The 22,555-nt window shown below is 37.9% G+C and overlaps 1 protein-coding gene across 1 annotated transcript; it reads right to left on the bottom strand.

Annotated features, from left to right (window-relative positions):
• Positions 1–20,819: 20,819 nt before the first annotated feature.
• LOC145802640 (uncharacterized) lies at positions 20,820–22,036 on the bottom strand. The gene is made up of 2 exons (XM_082895397.1): positions 21,790–22,036; positions 20,820–21,631 (listed from the first exon to the last, which is right to left on the bottom strand). The coding sequence occupies exons 1-2, from the start codon at positions 22,034–22,036 to the stop codon at positions 20,820–20,822; spliced, it is 1,059 nt and encodes a 352-aa protein (XP_082751523.1).
• Between the last annotated feature and the right edge of the window lie 519 nt (positions 22,037–22,555).

Below are 22,555 nucleotides of genomic sequence, written 5' to 3'. Positions count from 1 at the left end.
TAAAATTGATTTTATTAAAAGAACAAAAATTGATTTGATTTTTAAGTAATAGCTTTGGGGGCAAAATAATATTTTCTCAACAATGCGCCTCCTTCACAAGATGCATATCATATGTATTCTATTACAATATGCATAATATAATTATAACGTTTCAAATCAAACACTAAATAATATGTTGTAATTTTATAACCAAAATTATTTCTAACATTTCTCATCATAAATTATTTGTAACATACATAATCACAATGGTTATAAATTTTGCTTTAGGTGTGCGCATCATAGATTCACCATTTGTAACTTTTACCATAAAATGAGTGACATAACGTACACCACAAATTTCTTAATTTTCATCACAAAATACAATAATCAATAAATATATTTTCTCGATTAACAAAAAAAATTCATCGCAAGATACAATAATAAATAAATAAATAAAATTCAATGTAACAGAGATGACATATCATATTATGACTAACAAATTATTGGAAAAAAAAATAGAGTAAAATGTCATGTGAATTAAAATATTAAAAAAATGTAACATATGGGTTGTTTTGAAAAGATGATTAAAAACAGGCTTGTTGATTTTTTTCGACTTTTTTTGAAAAAACGTGTAAAAAATGTGAGAAATGATATGACCCAAAATGAGTTAAAAGCCAAAAACTGATTTTTAATCCTCTTTCTAAAATAGCCCTAAAATTATGAAATTTGACGTATTTTTTTATAAATCTCCAAAATGATAAGTGTAATTTAGCCAATAAATTAAGGTGACCCCATTTTTCTCAATAAATGATAAAAATTCAGGTGGCGTTTTGGCTGGTTGATCTGGCTGACCATAAAGACCTAATTTCCCATCAAGTTGCTAACTTGCTAGTAAATCAATTTGATCGTAGTTCAAATTTTAAATGATGAATATATTGATCCATATATACAATTTTTTTTTTTTTTCAAAGAGGAAATTTGTAAGAACTTTCTCTTACAATAGAAAGCTTTTGGGGATATAGCGATTCCAGTTTTTGGCTCATCACTTGTTGTGTTCCGAACTCGGGTTGTATAGTTTTAAATAGTGATTCATATCTTGTTTCCCTTGTCTCCCCTTTATTTTGGTTATCAGGTTGTGGTTGTGTGTTTGGAACAGGTTGGTTGCGTGTTTTTTCCAAGCCTGTGATGCCCAGATTTTGGCTCTTCCACTCGAGTGGGCATTCTTGCGCTCGACCGGGCTTCACAAATTTGCTCCTTTGCTCGAGCAGCAAATCTTGCGCTTGAGCGGGAATTGTCAACTTTCAGCATTTTTGCAGTTCTGGAAATACTGGAAGAGTGCATTGGACGCTCAAGCGTCTAGTCTCATGCTTGAACGGGGTCATTCATCTGCAAAACTTCTAGAAAAGCATATCTCACGCTCGAGCGCCACTTTTACACTCGAGCGGACCTTTGTTTCTGACGCTCAAGCGTCACTTTCCACACTTGAGTGGACCGCGTGTATAACAATCCGTGAAGATCAGATTTCAAATCCCTTTTTCATTCGTCTCTCTCTCTAAAACTTTTCAAAAACCTAAATCTTGAGTCTCTCTCTCTCTAAAACTCACCTTCTTTCTTCGATTTCATCTAAATCCGTTGATCTCTTCACCCTAGTGCCTTTGAGAAAAAGGTAGTGCTTCAAGATCTTCATTTTGATCCGAACGAAGTTGGGCCTCGTAAGCAAACCTATGGTTTGGGATACAAAATGAAAAGAGGGATTTTGAGGAATGTGGAATAAGTGGGTTTGGGGTTTGAATATGAGACCATATTGTGTTAAAATGGTTGATATTTGGAAAAATGAGATTTTTGCCCTAAAATGACTATCATAATTATTTTGTATAAATAATTGAAATTGGTGTGGTAAACATGAAATTAAGCAAGTGTTGAAATGGATGGTGGGATTGAGTATGTAATACTTCACATCTTCAGAAATTTTGGATAAATTATCCATCTTGAGATTGTATATCTTCTTAGAAATATCTTTATTGGGCTATCGGTAGAGGATAGTTATGATTGTTGTAAAAATTGCATGCGGATTAGGTGAATTGAAACTAATCTCCTGTTGGTTGTCATTGAATATGACTATGTTTTTATGCATTGTATATGTATGATTATTTGGGAGTGATAAGGGGATATACTCCATTGTTTGATTATGTGTTTAAATACATTGCATATGTATGAATGGTTGTTTAGGAGGATAAAGGGGATGGACTCCGTTATAATTAAGTTGGCCGGAGTGTCCTGGGTGAAAGTCCTGAAATTATACATGAGTGCCGATCCCGCGGACAAAATATTCGTAAAATGAAAAGTTGAAATTATACATGGGTGCCAATCCCGCAGACGAAATATCCGTAAAATGGCAGTTTGAAGTGTTTATATGTCGATGATGTGATTGTAGTCTCGTTTGCGTTATTGAGAAATGATGAAAATTTCTCATGTATTGAAATGAATCAAGTGGAAATGGATTAAGAATTGGATTTAGTATCATATGATTATATAAAATGTGAATGTTTTATCACGGGCATCGTTTATACATATTGTACTTGTGTGAGTAATTTTCCGACCACACTGCCAACTTAGTATTCAGCTGGAGAGTACTGACAGAATAAATGACACATGGTTGACCTGCAACAGAAAGAGAAGATTCCGGCGATGGTTTGTCCACCCGGGGGCACTCCGACAATCAAGTCAGTATATCTTTCAAAGATAATCAATAGTGCTAATCTCACTGTTCAGAACATAAATTGCGTACCTTAGACCCATGGGGGTGCCTTTCTCTTATAGCCAACACAATCCTAGTCCCAATAGGAGCCTAGCTCTAATGGACTTAGGATTACTGCTAATCTTGGACTCCCAGTAGGATTAGGATAAACTCCCTAAGAGTCTTATCCTTACCCAACTGAAGTCTTCTTCCATTCTAGGACTCTTGTTTTATCCGCTTATCTCGGATTCTGATATCTTCAGAGATAACCTCGGCCTTGCCGAGATCAACTCGGCGTCATGACCAAGACACGTGGCACCTCGGCTGACACGTTGGCGTCACCTTGGCCACGTGTTGGTACTCAGAAAATATATCCCCACAACTGCCCCCTAGGTTCTATTACCTCGGCATTCTGAGGTGATGGAACCTATATCAGTACTTCCTACCAGTACATCAGCTTAAGCCGAGATCATTATCATAGGCCGATATGTCTTTTTAAAGATCAAGAATTCCAAGAGCTTCTTCACACGTATGAGCTGTTATACATAACAACTCAACCGTTTCAGCCACGTGCCTTCCCCTTACTGGATCGTACTTGTTATGCGCTCGCAAGTCGTCTCGCGCCTACATGCGCCGTCTGACGCATTCGCTGTTCTAGGTGCATTAATTACCCTTTTTTGCCGCCGTTTCAAGTTTTTGACAAAACTTGTTTCTTCTCTCTCTGTCTCTTCACACTTCACTTTCGCATCTGAAGCTTTTTTCTCTTTCTAACTTTTCCCTTCAAGATCCTCCATTGCTTAAGCTTCCAAAGCTCTGCAACTCGCTCCGTCTATTTCTTCCGGCAAGGTTCTTGCTAATCTGTTCCGCTGCCGCCGTCCTTCTGACTTCAGCAATCTCAACATTGGCTTTTTCCCTCTAGTAAGTCACCGTTCCTCCTGGACTCAGTTTCTTGTTGTTATACTGAACTTTACTATTTTACCTGCTATCTTTGCAATCTTGTCCATATTTTTTATATTTCATCTTTCTACCACATATTTGAACATGTTTGTTTCATGATTCTGTGTTTACCCAAATCATCTTCTTGAAAATACACTGTTCACACACCTGTTGATTTCTGCCACTGCTCTTGGCCTAATACACCTGTGCAAACTTTTTGTCTTGATTTCTCGATGGCTTCATCACCATTCTTGATTCTGAAACATATCCCTGTTTTTTTTTTTTCCAGATTCGCACCTTCAATCTTTGCTCCCATAGACTTAGGTTTTGAGATTTGTTTGTAGAACCCACAAATTTTTAGAAACGGATTCCTTCTAGATCCATACAAACCCCTACCATAGTATATTTTTAGGTTTTTAGCTGAGGTCCTTTAAACCCTCCAAAAATACTTCTTCCTGAAATTCGATACCTCCATTTAAGCCAACGCCATAGGTGTGTGGAAGCATAGGGTAGACACCCCGACAAAATTAGAATATTTTAGGCGAGAGTTTTCCATCCCTACTGACATCCATCTGAGGTTGGCTGGGGAGGATGACTCCATCATGCCCGATGTAAACCTCATGCCTTTCCTAGTAGTAGCGTTTATTGAGTGTGGACTTAGGTTTCCACTTGACCCTTTTTTTCGTGAAATCCTTCATTTCTATAAGTTAAACCCAATGCAGCTCGCCATCAATTCTTACCGAGTTATTAATGGTACCATAGCCTTAGCCAAACAAGAGAATGCTAGGATTACTATTGCCGATTTCCAGTACTGTTATACCATGTGTCGCCTAAAATCGGAAAAAGGCCACATCTATTACCTCAAGCTGAGATCCACTGAATACAAAATCATTGCCGACCTCCTTGACTCCAACAAAGGAGCGGGGGATGATTACTTTATCGTCTCGGGTAACTGGGAGTTTCAGCCAAATTATGACCTTCATCTTTATCCCCTAAGTCGAACAGTTTTTGGGGAAGGAGCTGATAAGGGCCACCCTTCACAAATTTTCTTGCTTTCTTACATAAAGTTTTCAACATTCTACTCTAATGTCTATGCTTTTTTCTTCTTTGCAGTTCTTCCTCAGCCACCAAAAGGCTTCCGTCAGTCTTTCTATCCCAGCAAAGACTTGAAGAAACTACTGAATTTGCCAGTCCACAAGCGAAAGGCCCCTCTGCTTCTCAACTTCATTTCCACTTTTAGGTCGGCTCTTCCCGACATCCTAAAAAAGAAGAAGAAAAGCCTTTCTCCACCTTCTGCCACAACTCCACAAGTCGCGTCCACATCTCGGACAGACCAAGGATCAACCTCTGATCCAGCTGAGCAGCCGTCTACCTCGGCTCCATATCTGATCCCGATATCCCAGCACCGTCGACGCCACCGAATAGTTTTTGCTGCTGAAATGGGCCACCAAAAGGCAGTCGCAAAAGACCTTTTAGCCAGCATCCCTTCTGACGTTGACGCTCAGCCAACACAAACCCAGCCTCTACCAAAGCAAAAAAGAATTAAAAAGGCTCAGCCAAAGGCAAAGGTGACTCAGGTTGACACTGAAGATACTTTACCAAATTCTAAATTGGCTGAAAGCGATAAGCTCCAATCTGCTGTTGAGAAGAGGTGTGCCGAGGCCCAGCCATTTGAATCCCCAAAATCAAAGAGGGGGAGGTCAATGGCTGCAACTACCTCAGGGTCCCGAAAGCATGATTCCCCCTAGGCCCCCCAAATCACATTGGAGGATAAGCCAGTTATGGCTAGCGACAGCGCCGATGATATTAATGTCGGCGTTGCCCTAAGCACTGCTTTGCTTCTTCCTGGCGATCTCGACCGAAACACCGAGTTGAGTGAATATGAGAACTATGCTCTAATGCTTCAGCGCTCTGTTCAAGTAAGTGCCTTTACTTGGTCATTCTTCTTTCTTTCTCTCTTTTTTATACTTTGGAGTATTTTTTTAATAACTTCTGTTAACTTTCAGGCCATCCAACATGCTCATTCTTTCGCAGTACAATCTTTCGAGAACTGGGAGAAGTTGGCCGAGAAGAAAAGGAAGGTCTCCAGTCTGCAGAAGACTAATAAAAACTTGCAGTCAAAGATGAAGACCTTGGAAGATCGGGCCGAGGTCGCTATCAAAGTCAAGGACGATGCCGAAGAAACGGTTGGTGCTACTGAGGTGATAAACAAAGTTCTTCAAGCCCAGCTGAAAGAGGCCAAGGACAAGATAGCCGAGGCCCAAAAGGAGCTTCAAGACGCCCTGGCCACCAAAAAGGCCAAAGTCAAAGCCGCCGACGAGAAAAGCTACAACGAAGGGGGGGCCGATGTCATGGCGGACTATGAAAAGCAAGTGAAGCAGGCATGCAACAAGGGTTTTACCCTTGGTTGGATGTCTCTTCTAAAAACATTTGAAGTCCCCGAGGACTTGCCCCTCAGGAACGCCGACGCCATTCCTCTTCCATTCCCTCCAACTTCAATCCAATCTGCCGACGAGGACTCTGAGTCCGAGGAGGAGGTTTTGGTGAGGAAGTCAAAAGACGTTGCTGGGGCCAAGTTTCCTCCTCAAAATGAGCAAGTCCTAGACTTGACTCAAGATGAGGAGGTTGAGGAGGTTCCCAAAGAAGCTACCCCTGAGCAGGCATCATTGGACTTGCCTCTCGCCGACAAGAGCCTTGATCAGACCCTTCAAGAGATTGATACTGAGCTTGCGGCCGAGAAGGTGGCCGAGATGTCTTCCCAGCAGTCTTCTGAGATCCAGACCCAGCCTGTTAATGATGCTGAGGAATCTTAGTTTTGATGTCTTTTTCCTTTGTTTTTTTTACACTTTGTACTTTTTTGTTTTTGAGACAATGTAAGCTTTTCATATGGCCGACGTGCCGTTTAATGAATACAACTTCCTTGTTTCTTGAATGTTTGCATGTTTGTCTTCCCTTTGCTGCTTCTTGTATGATTTTCATACTTAGAATAATTTTGTGTCTTCAAGATGCGCCATAGTCTTGTGCAACCTTCTCGGGGTGAAACACTTTAGTTTACATCAGCAAGTACATAAGTACTTAGCTTAATACTCCCTTGGTTTTAACTTGTAAATTTTTCTCAAATTTCAACAAGTGTTTAACATCATCTCGGTTTAACTTTAACTTATAAACTTTTCTTAAGTTCCAACAAGTGTTAAATATCATCTCGGTTTAACTTCAACTTGTAAACTTTTCTCAAGTTTCAACAAATGTTAAACATCATCTCGGTTTAATTTCAACTTGTAAACTTTTCTCAAGTTTCAACAAGTGTTAAACATCATTTCGGTTTAACTTCAACTTGTAACCTTTTCTCAAGTTTCAACAAGTGTTAAACATCATTTCGGTTTAACTTCAACTTGTAAACTTTTCTCAAGTTTCAACAAGTGTTAAACATCATCTTGGTTTAACTTCAACTTGTAAACTTTTCTCAAGTTTCAACAAGTGTTAAACATCATTTCGGTTTAACTTCAACTTGTAAACTTTTCTCAAGTTTCAACAAGTGTTAAACATCATTTCAGTTTAACTTCAACTTGTAAACTTTTCTTTAGTTTCAACAAGTGTTAAACATCATCTCGGTTTAACTTCAACTTGTAAACTTTTCTCAAGTTTCAACAAGTGTTAAACATCATTTCGGTTTAACTTCAACTTGTAAACTTTTATCAAGTTTCAACAAGTGTTAAACATCATCTTGGTTTAACTTCAACTTGTAAACTTTTCTCAAGTTTCAACAAGTGTTAAACATCATCTTGTCTCTCTACCCCCTAATGTGAACCTAAGTTCTACTTGGGTTCTCATTATGTATGTATTCCAGAAACAACGTTATATATCTTTATCAATCACAAGTGTATAAACATATAAACGAGCGAAAACTTTATTTATTTACTTCAGCCAAATGACAAAAAATTCTCATGATAGAAAAAATTCAAGTTGCAAGTGTTCTAAGGTCTTGGCAACTCTTTGCCCTCATTATCTTCAAGCCGATATGCCCCATTGCCCAATACCGAAGTGATTCTGTAAGGTCCTTCCCAGTTTGGGCCAAGCTTGCCCTTCCTGGGATCCTTCTTGTTACCGACGACTTTTCTCCAGACTAGGTCGCCAACTTGGAACTCCCTTGGGTTAACTTTTTTTATTGTAAGCTCTGGTAAGCTATTGCTGGTATGCTGCCAGCTGAATTGCAGCTCTCTCTCTTCTTTCTTCTAGTAGGTCCAGATCTCGGGCTAAGAGTACATCATTAGTCCTGTTCTCTACTCCCTGGGTTCTGATCCCAGAGATGTTGACCTCCAACGAAATGACAGCTTCTGTGCCATAGGCCATGGCAAAGGGGGATTCCCCCATTGATCTTCTCGGCGTAGTCCGATATGCCCAGAGTACACTTGGTAGTTCATCCACCTACTTTCCCTTTGCTGCCTGCAGCCTTTTCTTTATCCCATCCAAGATAACTTTGTTGGATGCTTTTGCTTGTCCATTGTTTTGAGGAAAGCTTGGGGTTGAAAAATAGTTCTTGATCTTGAACTTTGCGCAGAACCTCTTGATTAGCTTACTATCAAATAGTGTTCCATTGTCTGCGACTATTGCTCTTGGGATCCCAAATCTTGTGATTATGTTCTTCCATATGAAGCTTTTTACGTCCACATCTCGGATCTTGGCTAAGGGCTCAGCTTCTATCCACTTGGTGAAGTAATCTGTTGCTACTAGCAGGTACTTCCTTTGCCCAGTCGCTTGGGGCAGTTGGCCGACAAGATCCATTCCCCATTGGGCAAACGGCCAATGACTGGATACTGGGTTCAGGTCTGCTGGTGGTTGATGTATCAGAGGTGCAAACCTTTGGCACTTTTCACACTTCTTGACGTACGCCTCTGCATCTTTCTACATGTAGGGCCACCAATACCCCTAGGTAATGGCCCTATGAGCTAGTGATCTGCCCCCAGTGTGGCTTCTGCAAATTCCTTCATGTATTTCATTTAAAAAATCTTCAACTTGTGAAGGATGTACACACCTCAAAAGGGGTCCAATGAAGGATCTTTTGTAGAGATGTCCCTTTGCTGTCAGACTGAATCTTGCCGACTTCAATCTAATCTTGTGTGCCTCCTTGTGGTCATCTGGCAGCTTTCTCTCTTTCAAGAATGCAATAATTGCATCCATCCAACTTGGTCCCATGTCCACACGCATTGCTTCACGCTCTGTGGTCAGTGGTTCGATGGTCGAGCCCGACAAGTAGTCAACCATTATTGTCCTTGCTTTTCCAAGTTATACCGCACTAGCTAGGTTGGCCAACGCATCGGCGTAACTGTTATCATCTCGGCTTACCTGAAGTAGTCGGTAGTTCTGAAACAAGGCTGACAACTTGATGACCTCCTTTGCGTAGGCCGACATCCTTTCATCTCGGGCTACAAACTCACCTGTTGTCTGGTTAACTATGAGTTGTGAGTCACAAAAGACTATTACCTCATCTGCTTGTACTGCTGCTGCTACCAGCTTCAGTCCTACAATGAGTGCTTCATATTCTGCTTCATTGTTTGAGGCCTTAAACCCCAAACGAATCGACTGTTCTAATATCTGCCTATCTGGAGATACCAGTACTACTCTTGCCCCTGCTCCTTGTCGGTTTGAACTCCCTTGAACGAACAGTCGAAAAGAGTCGCCGATGCAAATGCTACATGGTTTGAGTTTTTCCTCTTTTCTTTGTTCTTTTGCCTTTAGCTGGACTTCTTCTTGCCTACTTGGACATCGTTCACATCGGCCCAACGGAGCCCGATGTACGATGGATTCTGGCGTGAACTCCGCTACGAAGTCGGCCAAAACTTGGCCTTGGATTGCTGTTCTGGGTCTGTACTCCAGGTCATACTGGTCCAAGGCGACTGCCCATCTAACTATTCTTCTGGTCAAGTCTCCTTGTTGTAGCAAGGACTTCAAGGGGTGTTCAGTTAGTACTACAATTTTATAGGCCTGGAAGTAATGGTTCAGCTTCTTTGAAGCCATTACTAAGGCCAGTGCCAATTTTTTTAAGGGTAGATACCTTGTTTCTGCATCGGCCAGGGTTTTGCTTACATAGTAAACAGCCCTTTACTCCCCTTTTTCTTCTCGGACTACCACTGCGCTTACTGCGTGTTCTGAAACTAGTAAGTATAGGAACAGCTCCTCCCCAGGTTCTGGATTTGAAAGAACTGGAGCTATGGTCAAATACTTCTTCAGGTCGGCCAAAGCGGCTTCGCACTCCTCGGTCCATAGGAAGTCCGTAGCTTTCTTCACTAAGTTAAAGAAAGGTTTGCATTTGTCTGAGCTTCTACTGATGAACCGGTTCAGGGCTGCGACCCTTCCAGTCAACATTTGTACCTGTTTTGCCGACATGAGGCTCTTCAACTCTAGGACGGCCTTAATCTGATCTGGGATGGCCTCAATGCCCTTTCTGGTCACCGAGTATCCCAAAAACTTACCAGATCCCACTCCAAATGCACACTTCGATGCATTGACTCGGAACCGATATATTTTAAGGATTTCAAAGACTGCTTTGAGGCCGGCCAAATGACCTTCAGGCTCCTTGGTCTTCACGACCATGTCGTCGATGTAGACTTCCACCGCTCGGCCAACCAGGTGTCTGAACATCTTGGTTACCAACCTTTTGTAAGTTACGCCTACGTTTTTCAACCCAAAAGGCATTACTTTGTAGCAGTATAGCCCCTTTGGGGTGATAAACGCAGTCCTCTCTTCATCCGCGGGGTACATATCTGGTGATACCCTCTGTAGGCATCCAAGAAGCTCATCCTTCCGTGCCCTGAAGTGGCATCCACTAGCTGGTCAATCTTGGGTAGAGGGAAGCTGTCTTTGGGACAGGCCTTATTTAAGCTGGTAAAGTCCACGCAGACCCTCCATTTACCGTTCTTCTTCTTCACCACTACTATGTTCGATAGCCATGTTGGGTAATTTACCTCGCGAATAGCCCTGGCTTCCAGTAGTCTGTCTACTTCCTCCTCCACTGCTTCGACGTGTGTCAACGTCGGTCTTCTTGCTTGTTGGATCACAGGTTTGGCCAACCTGTCAACATTTAGCTTATGGCAAGTGACCTCGGGGTCAATGCCAGGCATTTCGTAGGATGTCCACGCGAACACCTCAATATTCGCTCTTAAAAAAGCTTCCAACTCTTTTTCCTCTTCTTTGGCTAAGCCCGAGCCGAGAAGGAAGAAGCATTCTTTATCTCCCTCCTGGACGAGGATTTTCTTCAGTGCCTCTTCACTCTTCTCGGCTGGCTCCTTGCCGACATCCTCTAGGACCTCCACGTCCTCGTCTTCGATCTCTGCCTTCTCTAGTTCTCGAATGCTGCAGGTGGATTTCATTGCTGCCATGGAGCAATTCTTTGCCTGTAGCTGATCTCCCCTGACCTCCTCAATCCCATGCTCTGTTGGGAACCGCAATAGTTGATGCAATGTTGAGGGAACAACCCACATTGCATGCAACCATGGCCTTCCCAAGATGATGTTGTAAAGGAAGGGTGTGTCGATTATGGTGAACTCTGTTGTTATCTTCCTGGTGCCTACCTACACCTCCAAGCTGGTTGTTCCCAGTGGCCATGTCGGCGTTCCATTGAACCCGACCATTGGGCTATTGGATTGCTCCATATCGTCTGGGTGAAGGCCGATTTCCTTGTAACATCGGACGTACATGATGTCACAAGAGCTTCCTTGGTCAATCAGGATGCGCTTTACTTGGTATTCCCCAACCTAGAGGGATACTATCAAGGCATCATTATGCGGATGTTACACCATCTCAAGGTCGGCTTCAGAAAAGGACACTACTGGTCCTTGGCACTCTTCTGCCCGATGTCTCTTCTCCCCGATTTGGTAGACATGCTGCAAGTGCTTCACCTTCTGAGTCTCCCCTCTAATTTCGTTCTCGTTGACTTTCGAGTGAATTACATTAATTACCCGAGGTCCTCCTGCCTGTGGTTGCTGTGCTGGGGGAGGCGGAGCTGCTAGTGCCTGAGGCAGTCTTGCCTGTTCTTCCCTTATTCTGGCCTCATTGACAAGGTCTCTCAGATGGCCTTGCCTCACCAAGTCTTCCAAGTGTGTTTTCAGGGCTATACAGCCCTAAGTCATATGCCCGTTTTCATTGTGGTAAGCACAATGCCTACCAAGGTTTCTTCCCATAAATTCTCCTGGTGCCCTTGCTGGTGTTCTGAAGTAGGGTTGATTCCAAATTTGTTCCAGGACTTTGTGAATTGGGATTCGGAACATAGTTGTCACTGCCTGTGTAGCCCTCAGTTCTGTCTCTTGCTTGCTCGATCCATTGTTACCTCGGCCTCACTTTGGCGAGCCGTTTCCCTTCTCTTGCTTTGTCTCCTTAGTTCCCGACGTGTCTTCCTCGACTCTGGCATACTTCTCGATTCTCGCCATGAACTCCTCCATGCTTTTTGGCAATGTCTTTGCCAAAGACTTTCATAGTGGACAGTTGTCTTTTAGGTAGTTTTTAAAAGATACGACCGCCACCTCTTGATTACACTCTAGTATTCGGTTGAACACCTCATAGTATCTTTTTGCATAGGCCCTAAGGCCTTCATCCTTACTGATCTTTAGAGCCATCAATGCGTCCACTCTCAGTGGCTGCAGCTTGTTTGTCACGAACCTGGCCACAAACATCTCGACCAGGCCTTCCCAAGTCTTCACACTTCCTTTTGGTAGTTTGTGGAACCAATCTGATGCAATCTCCTCGAAGGACGAGGGGAACACTTTGCAAAGCAACGGCTCGTTCCCACTATATAATGCCATTGAGTTCAAGTATAATCCAACGTGGAAGTTAGGGTCTGACTTGCCATCGTATATTTGAAACCTCGACATACTGAATCTTTTCGGCGCCTCAAACTTGTCCAACTCCACCGAGAATGGTGTCCTCGGCTTATCCGGCGAATTTACCTCGGCATCGGCATTCTGTTGCTTCCTTTTGAGGTAATCTCTCAAGTCCTCCTTTGTTCGCCCAGGAGCTCGGCTATCTCCTGATTTCAGTCTTTTAGGTGCACTGCTCTCAACTTCGTTGTGAGCCCTCTTTGACCCTTCTCCATGAGTTGTGTCGAAGCACAGTGCCTGCCCCTGAATATGTCGATGTCCCTTGGGGTCTGCCTCCTTTGTGCGATGCGTCATTCGTGATTCTTCCCTTCTTAACTCTCCTCGTCCGACCTCCCTAGAAGGTTGGTGAGAGTGTCTTTCGCTCCTGTTGTGCTGAAGAGCTATGGGGATTGTTTTCTGCCCTTCCTTTTGGGTATTGGCCGCTGGAATTGGTGTGTCTTGCAGCAAGAATGGTGGCTGCATGACGTTTTTTTGCATCATAAAATTGACGATCGATTGTAGGTCTGCCAATTTGTTTGCCATCTCTTTCACTTCTTCGTCCCTCCGCAGACACCTATCCTTCCATACCTGGAGGTCGTCCTCGTTGTAGTACCCACTTCGGTCTGGTTTCTTTGGTACGTCGCCAGTCTAGCCAACGTCTTTCACTCCATGGTTCTGGTCACGAGTTTCTGTGTTGTACTCGTCTCCTTCGATATCAAGGTCAATAGGTCTCCCACTCCCAGCAGGAGCGTCGTCCCCAATCTTTTCCTTTTGTCCGTTACTGGCCATCTATTCTTCTTTCTTTCCCACAGACGGCGCCAAATTGTGTGAGTAATTTTCCGACCACACTGCCAACTTAGTATTCAGTTGGAGAGTACTGGCAGAATAGATGACACATGGCTGACCTGCAACAGAAAGAGAAGATTCCGGCGGTGGTTCGTCCACCCAGGGGCACTCCAACAATCAAGTCAGTATATCTCTCAAAGATAATCAATAGTGCTAATCTAACTGTTCAGAACATAAATTGTGTACCTTAGACCCATGGGGGTGCCTTCCTCTTATAGCCAACACAATCCTAGTCCTAATAGGAGCCCAGCTCTAATGGACTTAGGATTACTGCTAATCTTAGACTCCCAGTAGGATTGGGATAAACTCCCTAAGAATCTTGTCCTTACCTAACTGAAGTCTTCTTCCATTCTAGGACTCTTGTCCCTTATCCGCTTATCTCAGATTCCGATATCTTTAGAGATAACCTCAGCCTTGCCGAGATCACCTCGGCGTCATGACCAAGACACGTGGCACCTCGGCTGACATGTCGGTGTCACCTTGGCCACGTGTTGGTACTCAGAAAATATATCCCCACAGTACTTATACCTTTGTTAAACCTCATATAATATGTTAGATTATTCCTGCTGGGCTGTGGCTCACCTTATTTGGGAAAAATATTTTCAGGTAATGATGGTATGCCTCCATCAAGACAGTAGTTTGGAGAGACTTTTGGGAGCAAGAGCTTTTTCATCTTGATTGTGTATTTTTGTATACCCTAGGGTTTTAATTGTACGAGTTAATCTCATTTTGTTGTAACCAAGTCAAGATTTGGAAAGGTGTAAGCCTATAAGGCATGTAATTGTATTAAACTCTCTTGTATCATTAACTTTATGTAATGAAATGACTATTTACTATGATGTATGCAGTAATTAATAAATGTTTTGGGTGTATTTATTGTATTATTTTGGGGGCGTTACAAGGGAGGTTCAAATAACCTCAAGTTTGGCTTAGCTTGCTAGTAAAATCTCTTAATAATTTAAATTTTTACATAAATAACTAGTTAATGAGTTAATATGTTATTAGAGCAGATAATGAATTTTATGAAGACTGACGACTAGCACACGCGATATGTGTACAATTTAAATAAACAAATAATAAACAATAATAAAATTAACAACATAATATGTGTTGACGACTAGCACACGCGATATGTGTACAATTTAAATAAACAAATAATAAACAATAATAAAATTAACAACATAATATGTGTTGCTTAAATGGTGTGCACTCCTCTATATAATGTTTTTTTTTTTAAAATAGAGAAATGAGTAATACTAGAGACCCATTTCTATCAATTCAGAAATTGTCTAGAATCTTCATCTTGTGATTCAAATTTATTTTACACATGAATCTCACACTACACAAATTCAATCACAACCACACAATTTCATCCAGGATAAATTCAAAAAAATTAAAAGTGAGTACCTAGAATTATTTATAAAAAAACAACGAACACGTATCATAAAAAAAAGTAAACAAATACTTGAATACCAAATCTATCTTTCTGCATGCAAATCGCAGTAAGTATTGTGGTGTCCTTCAAACCTACCTGGAATGTGCAAAATAAGTTTTTAATTAAAGAGATAAAAAAAAAATGTATAATACCAAACTTAATGTTTGGTTTCAGTTTTTAAATTTTATTTTTTAAAAAATTCTTTTATTTTTTGTTTTTTATATTTTTTTATTTTTACTAAATTTTTTTAATATTTTAAGCAACTTTTTTTAATTTTTAGACACACCTAACATAAATACACTTAAAAAGTATAATATTTGTATTAAAAAAAAAATAACAAAAATTCACTAAATATCAAAAATATAAAAAAAAAATACAAAAATTTAGTGTATTTTTTTATAATTTTGTGTATTTATTAATTTTTTAAAATATTTTTTCACAAATATTTTACTATTTGGATATATCTAAATAAGGTGCATCTAAAAAAGTTTAAAAAAAAATTACTTAAAATTTTAAAAATATTCACTAAAAATAAAAAAAAATACGAAAAATAAAAAAACTCAATTTTTAAAAAATTAAATTCAAAAAGCTAAAACCAAACACACTGAACAATTTTCCATGAAAGGAAGAAAGCCATCCCAAAAAGAAAAAAGACGTGCAAAATATAGGGATCCTATGTGGATCTCCTTTGTCCGGTTATTTTAAATCATCTCTTTATTATACAATCAGACTACAAAAACTTATCATTTTGTGGTGTATTATGTTCCTTTGTATTAAAAGTCACGAACAACAAATTTATGATGTATTTGTCTAAAGTGAAAGTTACAAATTATATTTTGATTATTTATTATTATTTTAAAATTTTAAAGAGCACATATCTTCTCTATTTTTATTTTTTTTTTGTATTTTAAAAATATCTTTCCAAATTTATTAAATATCACACAATAACGTACATCTATTGAACAATCAAAGATCTTCTGGAATTCAAACACCTTCAAACATCATAATATTTTTTTTTTAGTAATTCCACTACTGTGGCCTATATAATATTTGTCTCCTCCACTACCTTTTCATAAATGGTGAGTGAGACATTTTGTGAGATTGAAATCATGAAAATATATAAAGAAAACAAATATTTTTTTATCTTCATTTTTTCAACTAAAACACCCTTTTATGATGATTTATAATTTTAATATTGCCAGTCACATTAATATTAGTTGAGATTTTTTTGATTATATATATATATATATATATCAATCAAAGATGCATGCTATTGACAGTGAGTGAATCAATTGATTCCACTCTGAAATATATTCTTAATGTTTCTTTTTTCTTCACGCGGGTTTGTTTTCAAAGGATGCATCACTCCTTTAAGGGCAACACAACATTTTCTCCGTCCTTTTTTTTTTTCTTTTTATTAGCAAAAAAAGAACTTTTATTGATGCATCATTGTAGACACACTATTTTGATCGGTCTTAAAACTTAGGGGCTTCTTTCCGAACACCCAATGATGAAAATTGGAATGTCCTATATTATGAATTTGTCAACAAAAAAAGTCAAATTCAAATTTTAATTCCAACCTGATACCTATTTTGGCCAAATTATTTTAGACCCATTTGAAAACTTATTTTGTCCACCTGTCTGTTTTTTAGATATTTTTTCATTCGAAAATCCATTTCATTTTGTTAAGGGAATTTTTTTAAAGTCAAAAGTGGAGACATTATTTTTTATTTTCAAAAAAAGATGAAAACATTATTTCATTGTTGAAGGAATATTGGCTTTTCAAAGATGAAGATAATTTGATTTATCTTGGATTTGTTTTCAAAAGAAGAAAATGGGAGACAAAAACATTGGAAGGGGATCTTTGATTTTTCTTTGATTTTTGTTTTCAAAAGAAGCAAATGGGAGACAAAAACATTGGAAGGGGTCTTTGATTTTCCTTTAGATTTTCAAAAGAAAAGAAGAGGAGACAAAAACATTGGAAGAGGATCTTTATTTTTCGTATAAATTCTCTTCATTCTCTTGAAGAGGAAGTTGGTTAGTTTTTGAGAAGAATGGTTAGTTTTTTAGACGAGTGGGTTTTTTTTTTTTTTGAGAATAGACGGAATTTTCTTGAGAAAGAAAAGAGGTTTATATATATATATATATATATTTAAAAAAAAAAACCTCCATTAAAACAAAAACAATTTGATGGAAGAGATACCATCGAAACTCCATTGAAGCTAAGACTTGAAGTTTCTCTTTGAGAATTCAAAGCATACTCTAGAACCTTAAGGGTGTTGGGAAGATTGTTTGGAAATAAAATAAAAAGAAAATTCATCATTGCCTCCAAAGGAATTCCCAGATGAGCAAAACATAGTAGTTCCCCAGCAATAAACAAGGCAATTTTCGACGGATGATTGAAATTTCTTATTAATTTGTTTTTTGTATATTCCCATGATTTGTTAGATTCAGTTTGTATTGTAATAATTTTCAACCTCATTTCTTTTATTTTTCTTTTGTTCGGTGTTGTAATAATTCACCGCCCTGCTTCTTTTAATCCCTTTCAATTACTCGCTTTCCATGTCTGTAAATACCATCATATTTTCTTTTTCATCATATCCATGTTTTGCATTCATATTTCATGCATGAAAATTCAGTTCATTTGTATATGTGGGTTTAATCAATTTTTATGTAATTTTATGTGCTGCCCCATGTCTTGAAATAATTCACATGTCATGAATTAGTAGTTGAGTTTCTTAGTTGCTTTTATGTATATGTTTGCATTAGAATCTTGAATCTAGGATCATGCACATTTTTGCTAACTTTGTTTTGTAACTTTCCGCAGGACGTCAATAAATACTAAGGGAGTGTTTATTCTTTAGTATCCCGTTTTTGTGTGTTTTTCTTATTATGTCTAGCATCTTACTATGCGACTATTTGCTTGGTTGATATAACTCTATGATTGCCGGTGGATGAAGATTGTATCGCTTAATTTGAAATAATGCTAATTTCATGCTTGTGAGCTCGATTCCGCTTGAGTTGCGCATTTTCAAAAGACCTTTTTCAAAATACATGAGATCGTAACATTCCAAAATAAGCAACACAGTCTATATTTGATTTCTTCACATAGTAATTTTTAGCATTATTTAATAATCAAAATGTAAACATATATTGTCTATAAAATTCATATCATGGTTTAGTAGAGACTGATCTTTTGATCGGATGAGTGGGGGTGCTCAATTAATGACCTTCCCCCCTCATACCTAAGGTTCTGAACCGAGACATCTCTGGTTACGACAAACAATAGCCTTGGCATAAATCACGGGTTTCTTAATTTTTTCAAAATATTAGGTGGCGACTCTAAGATTTGGTGATGCAGTCCATTCCTGACAATGATTTTGCACTAAAATGGATTTTCTATAAAAAGTTGTCAAATATGGACTCTCATCTATGTTTCACACTGCACTCGTGAAACTAGATCAAAGAAATTGAGAGTTCGAACTGTTTAAAGCGCTCAGGCATCCCCTGGGCATGCGACAATCATCGAGACAATTACAACAACAATATACAACAATAAAGGAGAGTCTAAATGCAAAGAGCATCATAGTGAAACATACCCATCCTAACTATGTTGGCACGAATTAAATGGCCAATCATATGCTAGCACAAAGTCGAGTTTGGTGAGAAACTAAACAAAAGACAATAGATAAGAGCCAACATGGCCACCTAACAACAAAGAATACAACCAAGACAGCCTAACACAATAGCAAATACACCAAAATTAGTCCAACACCAAAGACCAAATCAGTCAAACATTTTTTCCATCTTGGGTGACCAATGTAACAACAACATTGTTTGCCTGTAATTGTTTGTTCTCTCTCTCTCTCTCTCTCTCTCTCAACATTTCTCCTAAAATTTATCTATGCAGTTAGACTTGGATTTTATAAGCTTGTGTTTGATTTCTTTTCGAAAAACACTATAGATTGACAAAAGAATCTTTTATTTATTTTATTTTTATTTTTTTGATAACTCAATATCCAACAAATCCACTAAAAAAGAAAAAAAAATAAAATAAAATAAAAACTATAATTTAATAAATTGTCAACCTGTCCATTCTATGGACTCTGAAAGTAGACAACTCTTATTATAAGTTTGCATGGATCTTAGTCTATGGTTTAATTTTAACCATGCACTTCATAACAAATCATTTTGAACATGAGTTAAGAATATATTAGTACATCTAAGATGTTTGAAAATTTGTGTATGCCAATTTAAATTTAACAGTTCAATGCAATTTTGTTTTTATTAATAATTTGTATTTTTAATTGTCTCTACAAGATTTTTTGCAATTTTAATTTGTATTCAATATATAGGATAAAAGACAGATTTAGTCCCTAAAATATGCGTTCTTTTTTATTTTAGTCCCTTATGTTTTAATTTTGTCAATTTGAGTCAATTTGTCCGTTAACATAAATATGAATAAAAGATAGTTTGGTCCCTAAAGTATGAATTTCTTGTCATTTTAGTCCCTCAAGTTTTAAATTTTGTCATTTTGGTCCTCAAAGTTATCAAATTGAGTTAGGACCGAATTGACTCAAATTGACAACTTTGATGACCAAAATGACAAAATTTAAAACTTGAAGAACTAAAATGACAAAAAATACATACTTTAGGGACCAAAAATGTCTTTTATTCATATTTATGTTAACAGACGTTAAACTTAGGACCAAATTGACTCAAATTGACAACTTTGAGGACCAAAATGACAAAATTAAAACTTAAATGACTAAAATAACAAAGAGAACATACTTTAAGGACTAAAATTATCTTTTATCCTATATATATATATATATATATGATTTATTTAAGGACGAAAGGGTTTTGCCCCTCCGGTTAGGGTTTCAGATCGCAATGGTGGTGGTGACGGAGAGAGTTTCAAATCGTGAGAGAGAGAAAAGAGATCGCGAAGAGAGAGAGAAGAGCTAGCGAAGATAGAGAACTCTAGTTTGCCTCTGCTGGAAATCGCTCTCGTCGGAAATCGCTGCCGAAAATCGCCTCTCTCTCTTTCTCTCAAGTGAACAAATGAATAGTGTTTTCAAAAATGGGATTTATATAGTTGGGTTTTTGGTAATAGTTGAAATTGATGAGGGCATTTAAGTAATTTTGCATGCCCTCCGTTAATCTCAAATGCAGAAGCTGCTCCCAGCCGCTTCTGATTCCAACCACTTTTCTTCAAGGAAAAAAAGCTACAAAATCAAAAGTTAATGAATAAAAGTTTAAACAAACAGTCTAAAATAGCTTTTTGGAAGCTAAAATCTATAATCTAGTGTCTAAAATCCACACCAAACACCCTCAATATAACCCCCATCAAGTAACATGCAAGAAAACTAAAAAAATATAAAAAATTATAGAAAAAAATCCTAAGATTTGAGCCTTAAAAAAAAATGTGTTTTTAATTTTCTCAATTTAAATTATGATCTTTTGGTTTGTTTCAACTTAAATCATTTGCCCATTTTTGTTAATTTAAACTAACAAAAAAAGTATATTTTAGTCATTAAACTTAATAAAAACAGATATTTTAGATAATTGTTTGCAAAACTACATTAAGTTTAATGGCAAAAATACTATTTTCTGTTAATTTTACTTAAAAGGAAATAGGTGGATGGTTTAAATTGAAAACAAATCAAAAATTTAGTATTTAATTGATAAAATTAAAAACTAAAGTTCGTTTTATTACAAAATTCAAACTCTGATTTTTTTTTTTTTTTTCTTTTTGTAATTTCCCTCCAAAAAAATTACCGGTAAAGACATGCTCTACCTTACCCAAATGCAACTTTATTGAAAACTTGTAAATAAGCCTTAATGAATGACCTTGAAGACATATACATTTGATTCAATAAATAAATACGTACAACTAGTTTTTCATGAGAGAGGGAAATTACTATACTATCTCTCAAGACATTAATTTGCCAACCCAAAAGTAGAAAGGGAAGACAATAGAAAGAGGTCTCCCTTCCTCCGTCAGTAGCTTCTTCCACTGTATTTCTCATAATTGCTATTTCTTGATTTTGTGTTTGCTCATCCAAACACCATTCTGATCACACGGGAAGGAATTGAGGCCGGGACATTCTATTTTCTCCAAGTAAATCAAATTGGGAAATGATATCATAACGTTTTTCCAAGGCATCTCTAAGTTACTCAAGTACTTCAATTGTAACATTTCAACTGTGGTAGCTACTATTTCGTTCAGATTACACAATAGTCCTCCTCTGATATAAAGTTTCTTCAAGTTCTTCAAATTGTCAGTCCACAACCCACTGGGTGTAGTTATCTTAGGGAAACACTCAAGCTCTAGTTTTTGTAATGATAAAGGAAGTTCCAATTGGTGAGGAAGTTCTGGATCATACTGCTCAGTGAATGATCTTGTCAATGTTGTCCGCTTGGCAAATAGTTGTGCTTGCTTTGGTGAATCATCAATTTTACCTTGTAAAATGCATCCTGACCAAGATATTTTCAACTTCTGTAGAGATTTTAATCTTTGTAAATGACGAAGTTGCAGATCTGTTGGAAATTCTTTCATACTAGTGGATATGCTCAATTTTCGCAGCTTTGGCAATTTTGTCAAATCATTGATAGTACTTGACTTTTTGTCCTCGGAATCTCCAATAATAAATCCCTTAAGGACTTGGAGTTTAAATAATGCACCAAGCCCCTTGGGCATGTGATCTAAAAGGTAACACTCAGATATGTCCAAGTGTGTCAAATTCTTAAGCAAGCCAATCCAATCTGGAACCACCTCAAGATTGCGACGTGCGTTGAGATCAAGAATCTCAAGATTAGTCAGTTGTGAAATGAACTGAGGAAGCTCTGTAATCAAAGAAATTCCTCAAAGGCTAAGAAACCTCAATTGTTTCATATTCTTGAGTGCATTGAGAATTTTGATGTCTGCAACTTCAATGTGATGTGTGACTGAGTTCTGCCACCTTCCCAAGTAAACAATGTTGAAATGGATGAACTTGGAAAACCGTTCAAACTTTCTATCAACGACAGCCTCAGCAAAGTTGAGGAAGCCTTGCCATAATAGCGATCACATGGAGTAACAATATGAGTATTAGCAAACACTGATATAAAGAAAATCTTCTTTACAGCAAAATGTAAGTTGGAGTGCATCCTGTCGCTATCGATGACCAAGCCACAATTTTTGTAGATAGGCTCGATGAAGCCCCCTTCAGTAAGCTCATCCAAGAACTCGTAACCAAAATGCTCTGTCATCTTCCCCCAGCGCAATTTGTTTTTTTTGTTTTTTGGTCCATTATGAGCAGTGCCGGCCCTGGGCATGGGCCAACAAGGCCATGGCCTAGGGCCCTCAAAATAGATTCAAAAAAAAGCCTCCTTCTATTATGGTTTAGTGTAATATATTAGGTATGTTTTAAGTTTAAAAAAAAAAATTAAAGAAGGCCCAAACTAATTTAAAATAAATTGACCCATTAAAAAATTGAAAGGCCCATTCAAAAAAATTAACATTGTTATCCATTGAAATTAGACCCAAAAAAGGTCCTCCTATTATAGTTTATTTGAATATATTAGGTATATTTTAAATCCAAAAAAAATTAAGAAAGATCCAAACTAACTTAAAATAAATTGGCCCATTAAAAAATTGAAAGGACCATTTAAAATAATTAACATTGTTATTCATTAAAAATGATTTTGCAAAAAACTAGATTATGCAAGTATGATTGATTTATTTGCTTCTAAAAATGCAAGAAAAGCGAGGATCAAGCGATACTTATT

Source organism: Camellia sinensis, chromosome 11, assembly GCF_055761805.1.
Source record: "Camellia sinensis isolate YWXY chromosome 11, ASM5576180v1, whole genome shotgun sequence".
NCBI classification, from domain to species: domain Eukaryota; kingdom Viridiplantae; phylum Streptophyta; class Magnoliopsida; order Ericales; family Theaceae; genus Camellia; species Camellia sinensis.
This window is presented reverse-complemented; position numbering and strand designations above follow the sequence as displayed.

What these genes read in the sequence shown, in the direction of transcription:
- LOC145802640 (XM_082895397.1), bottom strand. Translation starts at nt 22,036, where the DNA reads ATGACAGAGCATTTTGGTTACGAGTTCTTGGATGAGCTTACTGAAGGG. An exon ending in GTTGATAGAAAGTTTGAACG is followed by an intron (nt 21,632 to 21,789) that starts GTTTTCCAAGTT and finishes CTTTGATTACAG; the next exon opens with AGCTTCCTCAGTTCATTTCA.